This window comes from Teleopsis dalmanni, chromosome X (assembly GCF_002237135.1).
Source record: "Teleopsis dalmanni isolate 2A chromosome X, ASM223713v2, whole genome shotgun sequence".
Classification (NCBI taxonomy): Eukaryota; Metazoa; Arthropoda; class Insecta; order Diptera; family Diopsidae; genus Teleopsis; species Teleopsis dalmanni.
In genome coordinates, this window is record NC_051848.1 from 47560530 (window position 1) to 47576103 (window position 15574).

At 31.4% G+C, this 15574-nt stretch overlaps 2 protein-coding genes across 5 annotated transcripts; one reads left to right on the forward strand and one right to left on the reverse strand.

Annotated features, from left to right (window-relative positions):
• Positions 1–3078: 3078 nt before the first annotated feature.
• Positions 3079–9295, reverse strand: LOC119687685 (39S ribosomal protein L13, mitochondrial). 4 transcript variants are annotated; one of them, XM_038102093.1, is made up of 7 exons: positions 9136–9274; positions 8940–9063; positions 5228–5466; positions 5020–5168; positions 4146–4884; positions 3749–4077; positions 3079–3681 (listed from the first exon to the last, which is right to left on the reverse strand). In XM_038102093.1, exons 1-7 carry the CDS (start codon positions 9157–9159, stop codon positions 3219–3221), a joined length of 2067 nt encoding a protein of 688 aa, XP_037958021.1. In that variant the 5' UTR covers positions 9160–9274; the 3' UTR covers positions 3079–3218. The 4 variants fall into 4 exon arrangements, with proteins under 4 accessions (XP_037958021.1, XP_037958023.1, XP_037958024.1 ...); XM_038102095.1 differs by lacking the exons at positions 8940–9063; positions 9136–9274 and adding an exon at positions 5648–5744; XM_038102096.1 differs by lacking the exons at positions 8940–9063; positions 9136–9274 and adding an exon at positions 5648–5701 and having other exon boundaries at positions 5228–5456.
• A 2025-nt stretch (positions 9296–11320) lies between these two features.
• On the forward strand, positions 11321–12157 carry LOC119688376. Its single transcript, XM_038103054.1, has one exon. It carries the CDS (start codon positions 11321–11323, stop codon positions 12155–12157), a length of 837 nt encoding a protein of 278 aa, XP_037958982.1.
• The last annotated feature ends 3417 nt before the right edge of the window (positions 12158–15574 follow it).

The following is a 15574-nucleotide window of genomic DNA, read 5'->3' on the forward strand; positions in this document are numbered from 1 at the left end:
GAAAACAAAATATAACTCAATAATATATTTATGTACTGTTTTGTGTATAAAAACAAAAAACTCAACCAAATCTTTATCTTTATCTATTTCGTTTTTAAAAATATCAGACACGCCGTGTGAGTTATATTTTGTTTTCCGAAATAAAAGTTATTTTTGATTTTTATATTTTTAAGGAAAAAATAATAGTTATTTTTGCGTTTTAAAATAAAATACAAAGTATAGAAGTTATTTGCGCGTGGAAAAATAAAAGCGATAAGATAATAATTATTTTTGATAAATACAATATAAAGTATATAAATTTAATTATTATTTTTTGATATTTATTTTAAAATGCTCATATATAAAAAGCATACTTAATATTAAGAATGAGAGTTGTTGAAATTATAACTATATATTTGAATATGAGTTTAGACAACTATTTTTTGCTGTTTTTTTTTTCTTTTTGAAATAACGGTTATTTTTGGTCACTAGTTAAAATAAATAAAATAAACAGAAATTCTTTTTTTTACAAATAATTATAAAATATTTTGTTATTTTTAATACTATTTACACAAGAAAGTGTGAAGAGGGTATAATAGTTTAATCAAGATTTTTGTAATGTGTTAAAGACGATGACGCTGTTAAGTATATATATATATATTTTCTTCATCTGACAAGTTGAGTTCACTTACCCCTGTCCGTCTGTCCGTATTTCTCTTCCAGTTTAAACTAATTCCTTAGTTTTTGAGCTATTCGAATGAAATTTTACACCTACGTATTTCGGACTATAGTAGTCAGATTTAGTTAAGTTGTGATATGAATTTAACAATCGGATATTATTTTTCTTCCTTTCTATATAAAGATTTTCTAATAGAATTTCGTACAGAATATGTATATTGTATATTCATGTAATAGAATGTTCAGATTTTTATTACATGAAATCTATATCGGTCATATCGGTTCAGATTTAGAGATAGCTTACTATATACATATATTAGTGGTTCAAAAGAGGTACAACCCGAAATTCGTCAATATTGAGTTGATGTTTGGAGCTTGCTTATAGTTTACCTGTCTACCAATATGCAAAACTCCACTTTTTTTTTATTATTGCAAATTGTCGAAAACAACAGTTATATCCATTTTTTTGTTAGGAATGACAAAAAAATGGATATAAATTCGTCTGAAAATTGACGAATTTCGAGTTGTCCCTCTTTTGAAGAGGGTGTACGATATATTCATCAGTTGTATGCAATTTTTCGAAATTTAGAACTCAAGCATAATGTATAGAACACAAGCAGTGCTGATCGGTTTAGATTAAGGTATAGCTCATATATAAAACGTTGATTTTGAAACGTAATTTTCTTAGAACATTTTTATTTTTCAATGTATCTTCTATTATAGAATTTAGATGTCAGCTATAGGAGAGAATACTCGGTAAAGCTAAACTCTTTATTTTTTTGTATTAGCCAGGAACGGAAATATCTGCGTCCCGGTTACACCAGTTAGAAGATCTTTTATAACAAACATTAAAAAGCTGACATCTGTGTTTTTTTTAGTTCTTGTTCAGACGACAAATATTTTTCAATGACAGACTAGTTAATGACCTTTATTACCTTTATACTAGCTAAAATAGTTGTTAAATAAGACATTAAATTTATCTAGAACACATTTATCATTTAAATTAAAATAAAAAGAATTTCTTTCTAACATAAAAACCAGACTATATATTGCATTCACTTTTGTAGTGGCACATATGGTCTGCCTCCTTTATTTTAATGCTCGTTCAAGACCAATACGCAAAAGAACATTTAGTCAATGTCATCTGTCCATCCCTTTCTTTGTATGATGATTACATCGATGCCTATATTGCAAATAGTTAACATTAGTAAATTTAAACATAAACGTGAGGTAATAGCGTTTTATACATTATAGAATATCCCCTTCGAAATCATGGCTGCATAGCACAAAAAAAAAATCTCTAATGGGTTCTGTTTGATAAGTTTAAGAAAGAACGACGTCTTCCTTATGCAACAAAAATTGTTTTAGCTTAAATAAAATTAAGATATAACTAAGTGATAAGCAGTTACTTGTCACACATTAATGCGTTAACTCCCAAGTTGTGTCTTAAATGCAGCTCCACTATCTGGCCCCGCATCCCAACACGTACATCTATTTCAGCCCCATTTGAGTTTTAAATTTTCTCCGTGTCGAATCAGGCTAGTTTAATTTAGTGCATTCCGTCCGTGATCCATTTTTCATTCCAAACAATCCTTCTTCTTCTCACTTACCTTTCACCCAATATATATATATTCGTATTTTCGTATATATTCGTATTTTGTAATTCATTTCATATCAATTTTAGAAGCGGTCTCGCCCACATCCCTAAACCACTCTTTTGTTTCGACAATCTAACGTCGCTTACCATACCCAATCGTGCTATAATAACGACAACAAACCGATTTCAATATAAATCATACATTAACAATCAAATTTGATCATGAATCCGAAAAGACTAATGATTCCAACTAACATATTAACATAAAATATATTGTAGTTTTAAGCTTGTGATGCTCCCTTTTTATTCTTTTTAACTATTAAGGTTTTTTTAATAATCTTTATAGTGTACGAGAAAGGTCAATATAAAAACTTTTGGTTGAACTTTTTTTGAACTATAAAAGTTGTTAGTGTAATTTCTTAATTACGTATGAATGTAATTTTTACGGATATTACATATGATAGTTTCATTCGCCTTTGTACATCTTTCAGAAAATTTTTATATATATTGACATACGTTGAGTAATATAGCGGGTAATTGTACGAAGTCGTATAGCAAAAACGCTTGTTACTACACTTTTGCCCCATTGAAAATTGATACACACATTGAGTAAGACTATTACCGGGATCTGAATTTAATACATATATTTATATTGTACAAAGTCGTATGACATAGATCTATGTCATCACACCATAAAAACCAACGCAGATACGAATATATCAACAGATCATAGGATCTGTTTTTCACACATATCGATTTTATGTATAGTATATGCTCTATAGACTACAATTATTCAATAATATATCAGAAAAAAATATTTTCCATAAATTTAAAAGTGTGTCATATATATTATAATGTGTATATATCAATATGAATTTAATTCATACTAATTAATAGTAAACGATAAAATAACAAATATAATTTTTTAACAATTCATGGAAGTTTTTCTTGATATGCTGTTTAACTACTTCAACCCAAGATCTTTTGCTATTGTATGGGAGCATACTGCCATCATTTGATCTTTAACGCGTTCGAAATTCGTGATCGCAATTGGCTTAGCTTCTGGCCACTTTCCTAAATCACGGTAAATTGGCCGACAAAACTTCATACGGAAATTCGAATTAGCAAATGCAATAATATCATTTATACGATCCATTAATTTTGCTCTAATACAAAGGCGCATCAAACGGAATTGAACTTCTGAATTTTTACTATTTTTTAAATTGTATGTGCTCTCAAGGAGTTCGATTTTCTTTTCATTAAGGTTAACAATTTCTTCGCATTCAATCAGTTTACCCAGGAAATCAATAAGCTGATGTGAGGATATTTTTTGCTTAATGGTTTCATTATTCTCCAATTCTTTTATATCCTTAGAACTCCACAGCAAGGCCAGATCTTTCGAGATATTCGCTAATGTGTCATCAAATCTAATAAAAAAAAAACAGTGGAAATTAATAAAGAAAATATGGACTTCGCTGATTTTAAATTTCTTACTTAGGAATTATAGGCGGCATACCCTCGTGATTCATCCACAAATTCCAATCAATTTCGTTAAGCTTGTCTTTTTTATCGGTTGTAGAAAAGTAGTCATATAAGCTTGATTTGAAATCGTCTGTTACCACTGATTTGTAGGCATATTTTTGTAAATATGAACGTAAGAATGGTTCAAATACTTCAGGGCCTCCAACCAAATCTTCAACATAACGCAAAAATGTAGATCCTTTGACATAAGGAACGCTTGAAAATGCATCATCTGGCCCGCAGTTGGATAAGTCAACAACCAGTTTAGTTAGTTCCAGACTATTTGCCAATTGTGTTCTAATCTATTATGTATAAGATATATTCATATTATACTCTTATGTATTGTTAGTTATTTATTAAATGCACTTACACATTCCTTTAACTCAGTTAGGTTACGCATCATATGGAAATCTTGTTCTCTTCTACCTTGCATACGACCTACAATTTTGGTTTCAACAAAGACAGTAAATCCTTCATTGAGCCAGAAATGCTCGAAGTTTTTATTTGTGACCAAATTTCCAGTCCAACTGTGGGCGATTTCATGCGCAACCACATCAGCAAGAGATTTATCACCTGATATGATAGTAGGCGTGACAAATGTCAAACAAGGATTTTCCATACCTCCAAATGGAAAGGATGGTGGCATCACTAAAAGATCATACTGCTTCCACACATAAGGACCACATATATCTGAAGCTGTTTTCAACATTTGCAGTGTTTGTGAAAATTCCTCAGCAGATTCTGCAATAATATCCTCTTCAGCCCATACATTCGAGTTGGGCCCTAAAGGCCGAGATACTAACTTTCCAATCGCTATTGCTAGTAGATAAGCCGGAATGGGTACATCTTGCTTAAATGAAGTTTTGCCCTCTTTTTTATCTTGAACTAAGGCACTCATCAGAGTTGTTAACTCTGTAGGATGTTCAATTAGTGCATCGTATGTAAATTTAACAGCAGGCGTATCCTGACATGGTAGTATAGAACGTGCATGAATTGCTTGACATTGACTAAACATGTAGGGGTGCTTTTTGCCAAGTGTTTGTTCTGGAGTAAGCCATTGCAATCCGCTGGCAGTACTTGATGTCTCATAATCAATTTGAACGAATAAACTGTGAAAGGTAATAAATTAAATCAAAATAATATAGCACAGCAGTATAAATTCATTTGTTTAAGTGTATCTCAAAGATAAGCAAGCAAAACTATACCTGGCAACAATTAATTGACATAAATTTGCTTGTACTTACTCGCCCTTATCTGTTCCTTGCGGTAATTCGAGTGTTAGTTTAGCTCCAATATCGTCTACTGGATCAGATACAAAATGGTTGATAGGAATAGATTTATTATCACACAAAATTACTACATCTTTTATAGTAACATTCCGCACATCCAAAAGCTGTAAGTGAATATTTTTTTTTTGTATAAAAGTATTTAACTCACACATTCTTTACTTACAATAGCTGGTAAATTATTTTCTAATACATTAAAACGGTGCGTAACTGAGCCATGCAGTTTTGTATTTTGAAAGTCGACTATCCATTTCAATGAGCTGTGGACAGTCGTTATGCGATTAGGTTCGGAATACGAGCTTGGATCAACTTTTCCCAAACGTCCCATGCTGCGTTTTTGATTATGAATTGATATGGCTTTTGACTTTTGTGTAGTGCGTTGACCGCAGAAGGAGCTAAAAGAAACTGAAATTTAAAATTATTTCATTTTGTTAATCTAATATTAATGGTTGATTTGTCTTATCGCGAGTTTACGACTTCTCTGAAAGATAGCACTGAAGTGGACATGTGATAGCATATACACAATTTGTATAAAATGCTCTGCATGTTTTGCTTTAATATTACAACGACTTATAAATAAATTTACATTTTAATAATATGGAAAGCAACAAAACCGCTTCTCGTCAATACCACAATTGTCAAACTTACAATGACAACACAATTTTTCTACTTTCTACAATACGAAGAGTCCATATTTCGCTGCACAGCGAAAACAATTACTCACAGATGGCGCCGCGACTTTCAAATAATTTTAAATTGAAAAAAAATCGTTTTTTTTTTATCTTTTCGTTTGAAGTAAATAGATCTCTTCGTATACGTTTTAAGTAAAAGAGAGATAAAGAATATATTAAGTTAATTTTTAAAAATCAATTATAACCAAAGAAACTATTTGATTAATAGAAATTTTTTAAAGGAAAATATTTTTTTATAAAAAATATTTTTTAATGGTAAATACTTTTTAATAGAAAATACTTTTGTATAGAAAATATTGTTCAATAGATAATATATTTTAATAGAAAATACTTTTTAATGGTAAATATTTTTTAATAGAAAATATTTAAAAATATTGAAAAATATTTAATAGAAAATATTTTTTAAAGAAAAAAATTAAAAGAAAATATTTTTTTAATGAAAAATCCTTTTTAATAGGCAATGCTTTTATTAGATATAATAAAATTTTAATAGAAATAGAACATATGTTTTTTTAATAGAAAATATGTTTTAATAAAAAATACTTTTTCAACAGAAAATATTTTTTAATAAGAAATACTTTTTAATAGAAATTATTTTTCAAAAGAAAATATTTTTAATAGAAAATGATTTTAAAAGAAAATATATTTCAATAGAAATTATTTTTTTATAGAAAATTTTTTTTAAAAGAAAATATTTTTTGAGAGAAAATACTTTTCAATATAAAATATTTTTTAATAGAAAATGTTTTTAATAGAAATTATATATTAATAGAAAATATCTTTATTTTATTTTTTTAATAGAAAATAATGTTTAATAGAAAATATTATTAAATAGAAAATGCTTTTAAAAGAACACATCTTTTAATAGAAAATATTTTTAAATAGAAAATCTTTTTTAAATGAAAATCTGTTTAAAGGAAAATATTTTTAATAGAAAATATTTTTTTAATATAAAATATTTTATAATAGAAAATATTTTTTAATAGAAAGGTTTTTTTGAACTATAGTTAGATTTTTAAAAGAAAGGTTTTTTGAATAGTTGTAAATTACTATACAACAATAAAAGTCTTCTTTTTTAATTAATTTAATTTTTGACTGACCACACAGCTGTTTGAAGTACTGTCAAATCAGTGGTCTTTTTGTGAATACTTTTTATATTTAATTATTTGTAAGTTTTTCAACCCTCGGACTGCAAGTATCATGAGCTAGACTTGTACCCTACCAGATTTGAAGCTTAGAGTCAGTGCTAATTGGCCAACTGACCCAAAGCTGTACTTGACTTGTATGTTCTGCTTTAGACTTTTGTTAATTGGAATATGAAAGTTCATAAACAAATTCACTTACTGTGGTATATTAGAATAAAACCATAATTATATTGAAGAATGATTGAATTAATTAATCAGTTTTTTGATGCACTAATTGCGTCATTCTATATTATTCTGTCTTACGTATAAATCCTTCTTTGGAAACTTAATACAAACAAGATTTAAATTGATGGAGAAATATTTAACGAAAGCCCAGCCTCCATTAAAGCTCTACATGATAATTAAACATAAAAGTTAAACGGTGTCCGTCGTTTCTAATTTAGTCTTTATATCGAATTTCATAACCTTCATTAATTATAAATTGTTTTTCTTAATTGTTAATTTAATTTAATTTTTTTTTTTAATTTCAATATTATTCGTTTTTGTAGACATTATTATTAAAGTCAAATTTCCTCTCTGACGTCAGTATGACTAGTACGCATATAGTGCGAAAAGATTTCCAAGTAAACGTCCAATAAAGCAAATGTGTTTATTTCTACTGACTATTTTGTTAAGGAAACGTTTTTAAATTATATGTGTTTCTGTTTTTAGTTATAATGTTATAATAATTATAATTATGAATATTTATTTTATATTTCGTAATAATATCAATAGAATATTGTACATGTTATAACAAGGATTATCACTTAGGTTCAGCAGTTTTTAATCTAACTTGAACCAAATAACTTATCATTCATCAAAATGTGGACTTAAAATGGACAACATACTTTTATAGTATGATTAGTACGACTTTCTGCAGATTAGCTTTTAGATACGGGAACACAAAACAGAAGTAAGTGTTTACTTAAATTTTATAAAAGTAAAAAAACATTTCTAATTTAATAAACATGAAGTTAATAACCAAGTGGGAGATACATGCTGCTCCCTTTTACGTACGCAGGTTAGCACTATAATCATGTATAAAGCTTTTATTTCACATTTTAGCTTGTTATGCATTATTACATTATTAACATTGTTATGGTTTTGAATGGTACTTCATATGACAACATATCTAATACAGAACTCAATCTCAAAAATTACACATCGCATTTCATTGTACCAAACAGACTTCTTTTGAAATGCATCAGTACTATTTTGTTGTAAAAATTAATAACAAATTTATTGAAAATCAAATATAGAAAACAATATTTAGAAAAAAATTTTTTAATATTTATTTTTAACTGAACTTACTATATCTTAGCAAAAATTATATCAGCTATAAAAACTAACGAATAATATAATCTTTAGGGTAATCCACAATCGCTGGGAAATTATCCAGTTGTTCTTTATCAATATGATCTAGACGTTGTGGTACCTTTCTAGGTGCTCTAATTTGATTTGTAATGTTTGCCAAAATGTTTTCAGGAACTTTGTCATCAGCAAAAAGATGCAACCGTTGCATTGTGTAGCGTCGTTGAAGATTTCCAGTCATAGCGTTGTACACGGCTTTTTTCAGCACCATTGTAGGGTCTTTTTCATGCAGTTGCCAAGCTAGTGTCCACGACGCGCCACCAGGATAGCCTGTATGGTGAAAGTATACACGCTTCACCCACTCGTCTCCAGGAAGTGCAATTTCTTTTGTGTTAATTACTACCACATGATCACCACAATCATCTGCAAGAAAAACAAAATTGTAAATGAAATTTATTCAAAGTTTAAAATGAAAAACTTAATATTAAAACTAATGAATAATCCTTAATCAAATTTGTATTTACCAAGCGTTTTATTTGATTTTGTACGTGAACATTTTGTTATTTAATCACAACTAAAATTTTTACCAATTACACTTTTGTTGTTTTTATCACAACTTAACACATGACGTAACGTTTGCGCTTAAACAAATGGTAAGATGTAACTTATATATATTTATTGGTTAACTTACTCAATGGATGGTAAATAGGTTTATGGAGTCCCATCAAATGCGTTTTTATAGCTTTTGCCGATTCGAAAGGGTTTTGCCAGGTGCAGTCGTAAATGTGCCAAGAGCGAGCAAATGTTGCCCATTGCTATAAATTATAAAAAATACAATTTAATTAATAAGAACTGATAATCATTACATTCCTAATATATCTACTAACCTGAACACGTTTAACCGCTGACATGTTTTTACAATTTTAATACAAAATATCCAAAACAATTTTAGCCGCAGTTTATTTTCAGCTTCATTGCATGCTTATCAGCTGTAATTTGAAAGACAGGTCTGTTATAAAGTGATATGTCATTCTACATATGTTAATTTGTTTATACATTTTGTTAATATAATAAAAATAGTCAAAAAAAATCAATTGCATGTAAAAATCTATATTTTCTGTGTGTTTTTAAGCATATTATTTTCTTCTAAACCAAATACTTTTAGTGCTTTACCATAATAATTAAAATTTTTTTGTTAACAAAATGTTAAAAAATATCTTACATGTAATTGAAAGATATTCTTTGGAAAAAACAAATTTATGTGTCAAAACCAAAGAACATTACTATAGAATATACACTTTAATGTGAGTCAAAGAAAATTTTTCAACATATGAAATGCTCAGCTACTCTAAATACAAGCATTTACTCTTGGAAGAGAGTTATTACTTCAGCACACATAATTATCATTTAAATTTATTATTAACAGTGTTTTAGGAAACAAAAATCTAATCAAGAAACATATAAAACAATAACAATTCAGTAAATTAGCCATTGAACACATTTACAACATGTGAAAAAAAAAATTAAAACGAAGATACAGTACGAACACAAACAGCTGTAAGCAAGCATTTTGTAAAGAAATAAAAACCTGTTAAATAGGATATGTTGTCAATTACTATACTATTATATGATGCGTGCCGTTTAGGCGAAGGAAACCTAAACTAAAGTTTGTTGAAGTTTGGCTATTGTCACGTTTAATATTTCGGCTTTAATACAGAAAGTGATTAAATTTTTACACATGTGTCTAAATAAATAATATAAAAATTATGTAAAAAAATTCAGCTGCTATTTTAATGTATATTTCTTCTATATACACATAGTAGAAAAAGTCTACGGATATTCACATAATTTTTCTAAAATTACGCATAACTTTTTTAATTTTTACTCAAATTCATTTTTATTTCCTGATTTATTTTAACCAAGGAAACAACAATAAAGTTCCAATATAAAAACTAAACAGTTATTCTTTAAAAAAAAATTAAACACAATTATATGCAAAAGTAGCAATTTTGGAAGTAGAAAAAGTCTACGGATATTTCTTAATATTTACATTTACCGCTAATTTAAATTCGCTTGCAAGCATAAAAGTGTCATTAAATGATATTTAATTATTAGTTGACTTTCTAAAGAGTCTAAAAATTAATCATTTAATAATATTTTTTTATATAAGCAATAAATTTTTACAATATAAAATAAAAGACGTGAAATTAGTTTTAGTGCGCGACAAATAACTGTTAAATTTTAGAAAGATGACGTAAGCCAAAGAAAAATTGCTGAACATATTGGTCGTCAATATTCATCTGTGCAGAGAATTACAAATAACTTCAAAGAGACCAGTACTTACGTTTCTAAACCTCGCACTCGCCGCCCCTAAATTTTGTCAAATAGAGAAAGACGTAGCATAATCAACCAGGTGAAAGTAAATGCAAGAGTAACAGCCTTCAAACTAGCTGAACATATTGCCGAAATACTTGAAAACAAAATATGTCCTAAAACTCTGCTGAAAATTTTGAAGAAATGCATGTATTATACCCTGATTGCAGGAAAGAAGCCATACATATCCAGATATAATAGAATAAAATGATTAAGCTTTGCAAGAAAGCATATAAATAAACCCATAAAGTTCTGAAAATGAGTTATTTTCTCCGATGAGAGTTAATTTTACATATTTTGAATCAAAGTTAGATAACTTGTAAGGAGAAAATTATGCACAACCTGTGATAAACAGTAAACAGTAAAACGTGTTGGTGAAGGCGTTGTGGCAGCACCAAAAAATATAAATAAAAGAACTGTCAACAAGGCACAAAGGAGACAACAATACCCGCAGTTCCCGCCAGTAGTAGTTTGGAAAAAGAAAAAGCACCACGTGAATAAGACGTAAAAACATAAATCTTAACTTTAAGAATATTTTATAATAACTAAGTATAAGAAATAAATAAACTTATCCATTACCAATACGGAGTGTTAAATTAACTTATCCATTACCAATACGGAGTGTTAAATTCGAAATAAACCCCAACATAAAAAACCACTACATTGGTGACCAAGCCGACGTCGAATATATAAAAAAAAATGGCTACTCAAGAGCAAAAGATAACCGAAGACACTAACCCAATCAATGAAAACGCAACAATCACTGCAATAAAGCTGCCGATGCCAACATTAATAAAAAACAACATTGACCTTTGGTTTATTCAGTTGGACTACTGGTTCCAAGTCAACAACATAAAGGGCGATACTCAAAAGTTTGGCACAGTTATCGCAGCATTGGATGCATCGCTGTTAGAACAAATTTATAACACAATACAGAATCCACCAGCAACTCAGAAGTACGAAGCTATCAAGCAAGCAATAATAAAAAACTTTGCGGATAGTGAACAAAAACGCGTACAAAAATTAGTTAGTGGTTTACAGCTTGGGGATAAAAAGCCATCCCATCTTTTAAGCGAATTGCAACGTATTAGTGGAAGCAAACAAGACGAACAATTACTGAAAGGGTTATGGTTACAACGTCTTCCTGTAGAAGTACAGACATGTCTAGCCACAATTCAAGTGGAACTACCTAAGATGGCGGAATTGGCAGACAACATAACCGAAACAATAAGTATAAACTCAACAATGCAAGGAACTTACGTCAATGCAGCTAACGTCCCTGCAGCAGCTCATATTCAACGTGATGCACAAATCGAACAACTTCAACGAGAAGTGACCAGACTGACGAAAATGGTCTCGAAATTATCAACCGAACACCGCTCAAGAACAAATCAACGTTCACGTTCAACATCCAGAAACCGGCAATGTCATGATGATAGTGAAGAAAAGACCAGTACAAATTGTTGGTATCATAGAACATATGGGTCAAATGCAAAAAATTGCAAGCAGCCATGCACATATGGCACAAAAAACTAAAACCGACTTCGTCTACGGCGGCAGAGGAAGTTGTAAACGAAACATCTACAAGACTGTTCGTCTATGACAATAAGACAAAAAAATCATTCCTAATAGACACGGGTGCAGATGTTTCACTTATTGCCGCCAAACAAAAAAATTCAAATACAAACAATAAGAACGAAAGAATACTCTACGCAGCAAATGGTTCTATGATCAAAACATTTGGAGAAATAGAGATAACTCTAGCTCTTGCCTTACGAAGAAATTTCACATGGCCATTTATTATCGCAGATGTAAACACTTCAATCATCGGTGCAGATTTTTTAAATCATTTCGGATTAATAGTAGACATAAAAATGAAACGATTGATCGACACATCAACAAAGATTTTCTCAGCCGCAAGCGAACGTAAGGTAAATGCGCAAAAAATATCAACTGTGAACACATCTTGCAAAATTGCAGATCTACTAAAAGAATAAATCGACATCACTAAACCAACACCGACAAATCGCCAGGTGACCAAAGTCACTCACCACATATTAACAAAAGGTCCACCAATATGTGAGAAACCACGTAGGTTACCTCCAGACAAGCTAGCAGCAGCAAAAGAAGAATTCCAAAACTTAGTCACAGCCGGAATATGCCGTCCATCAAGCAGCAATTGGGCTAGCCCCTTACATATGGTAAAAAAACCAGACGGTAGTTGGAGACCTTGCGGAGATTACCGTCGCTTAAATGCAATCACCATCCCAGATCGTTACCCAGCTCCTCACATACATGATTTTGCACACATGTTATATAACCAAAAAGTTTTTTCAACCATCGACCTGATTAAGGCATATCACCAGATACCAGTTGAACCGGGGGATATTCCAAAAACGGCGATCATAACTCCATTTGGATTATTTGAACTTACTAACATGACATTCGGACTTTGCAATGCAGGTCAAACATTTCAACGCTTCATTCACGAAGTATTACGAGATCTCGAATTCGCCTTTGCCTATATTGACGACGTCATTATTGCATCAGCAAACGAGGAAGAGCACAGGCAACACTTGCAACAAGTATTCGAACGATTCAGAAAACATGGTTTAATAATAAACGTATCAAAATGCGTTTTTGCTCAAAACACAGTAAAATTTCTTGGTTATCTCATCAGTGAAAAGGGCATTCAACCTCTACCAGATCGAGTGAAGAGCATCAGCGAGTACCCGCTTCCAACAAAAACAAAAGAATTAAGAAGATTTCTAGCATTACTTAACTTTTATCGCAGGTTCGTACCAAACGCTGTAGATTCTCAAACTGCACTTCAACAAATGATAAAAGGAAACAAGAAGAACGACAACACACCGTTATGCTGGACCGAAGTGAACAAAACAATCTTCCAAAAATGTAAAGATGAACTAACAAACTCGACACTACTTGTTCATCCGTCAAAAACTGCTACGCTTGCATTACAAGTAGACGCCTCGGATAAAGCTCTCGGCGCAGTTCTTCATCAAGTGACAAACAGCACGTTCCAACCACTCGGTTTTTTCTCTAAACGATTAACAGATACACAAAAACGATACAGCACATACGATCGTGAGTTGTTAGCCGCATATCAGGGCATAAAACATTTTCGACATATGTTAGAAGGTCGTGAATTCGTATTAATAACTGACCACAAGCCACTCACGTTCGCATTCCAGCAAAAGTCCGACAAGGCTTCACCACGTCAAGTCCGACAGCTTGATTATATAGGTCAATTTACAACGAATATCGTTCATGTCAGCGGAAAAGACAACATCCCAGCAGATTTTCTCTCGCGGATAGATAGTATTAGCATCCCAAAAATCGACTACGATTGTATAATTGGATTACAACGATGTTGCCCACAACTACAAGATATCAAAAACAACAATTCCATCGAAATCAAACTTTTATCTTTACCAACAATATCAGATAAAATTTATTGCGAAGTTTCAACTGGGCGAATTCGTCCTTACATTCCGCAGAAATACCGGCTACATATCTTTAAAGCTACGCATGGGTTGTCTCATCCCAGCATTCGGGGCACAACAAAAATGATAGCTGAAAAATTTTTCTGGCCTTCTATAAATGCTGATATCAGAAACTGGACCCGACAATGTATCCCATGCCAACGTTCTAAAGTGCAACGTCACAACCGTTCACCTATTTGTCAATATGAACTCGCTGAACACAGATTCGAACATATAAACATAGATATCGTCGGCCCGCTACCACCATCAAACAACTGCACATATATATTAACCATCATCGACCGTTTCAGCCGATGGCCAGAAGCAATTCCGATCCCAGATCAAACAGCGGAAACCATCGCAAACGCACTGATTACTCAATGGATCGCACGTTTTGGCGTACCCTTACGTATCACAACAGACCAAGGAAGACAATTTGAATCTTCATTGTTCAACCAACTAGCTGAAGTTATCGGTTGCAAACACTTACGAACTACGAGTTACCATCCTCAAAGTAACGGAATGGTGGAACGATTTCACCGCACATTAAAAGCAGCCTTAATGTGCCACCAAACAACTTCTTGGACAGAAGTTTTACCAATAGTATTGTTAGGTCTACGCACGACTTTTAAACCAGACATTGGAGCTTCTGCTGCTGAAATGCTATATGGCCAAACTCTACGTTTACCGGGCGAAATAGTAAGCAACCCTAGCCACAGAAATATAAATCAACACGATTTCATAACCAAGCTAAGAGAACAAATGCAGAGCGTCAAGGCAACGTTGGTATCGCATCATATAGATCGAGGCTACCACATCCAACCGGCTCTAAGCTCAGCCACGCATGTATTTATACGAAATGACAAGGTAAAACCACCATTGACGCAACCTTACGATGGTCCTTACCAAATACTAGAGCGAAATGACAAGACGTTTAGAATACTGATCGAAAACAAAGAACAAACAGTTAGCATAGATCGTCTTAAAGCTGCTTTCATATGTCCCGATACAGACATTGACATCCACAACAAATCAATGGTATACCACACTCCAAACAACGTTAATGGCGACCAGTCTGTGCGACCAAATACAACAGCTAACCTGACAAAATCAGGACGCAACGTTCGCTTTCCAACCAAATTTAGTGACTCCATCACTTAGGGGGGAGTACTGTGGCAGCACCAAAAAATATAAATAAAAGAACTGTCAACAAGGCACAAAGGAGACAACAATAGCCGCAGTTCCCGCCAGTAGTAGTTTGGAAAAAGAAAAAGCAGCACGTGAATAAGACGTAAAAACATAAATCTTAACTTTAAGAATATTTTATAATAACTAAGTATAAGAAATAAATAAACTTATCCATTACCAATACGGAGTGTTAAATTAACTTATCCATTACCAATACGGAGTGTTAAATTCGAAATAAACCCCAACATAAAAAACCACTACA

Bases quoted from the DNA above. Each gene is read 5' to 3' on its own strand.
- LOC119688376 (XM_038103054.1), top strand. From the start codon at position 11,321: ATGGCTACTCAAGAGCAAAAGATAACCGAAGACACTAACCCAATCAAT.
- LOC119687685 (XM_038102093.1), bottom strand. From the start codon at position 9,159: ATGTCAGCGGTTAAACGTGTTCAG. The intron at 5,169-5,227 runs GTAAGTAAAGAA...ATTCACTTACAG, and splicing joins AAAATAATTTACCAGCTATT to CTTTTGGATGTGCGGAATGT. The intron at 3,682-3,748 runs GTAAGAAATTTA...TTTTTTTATTAG, and splicing joins ATGCCGCCTATAATTCCTAA to ATTTGATGACACATTAGCGA.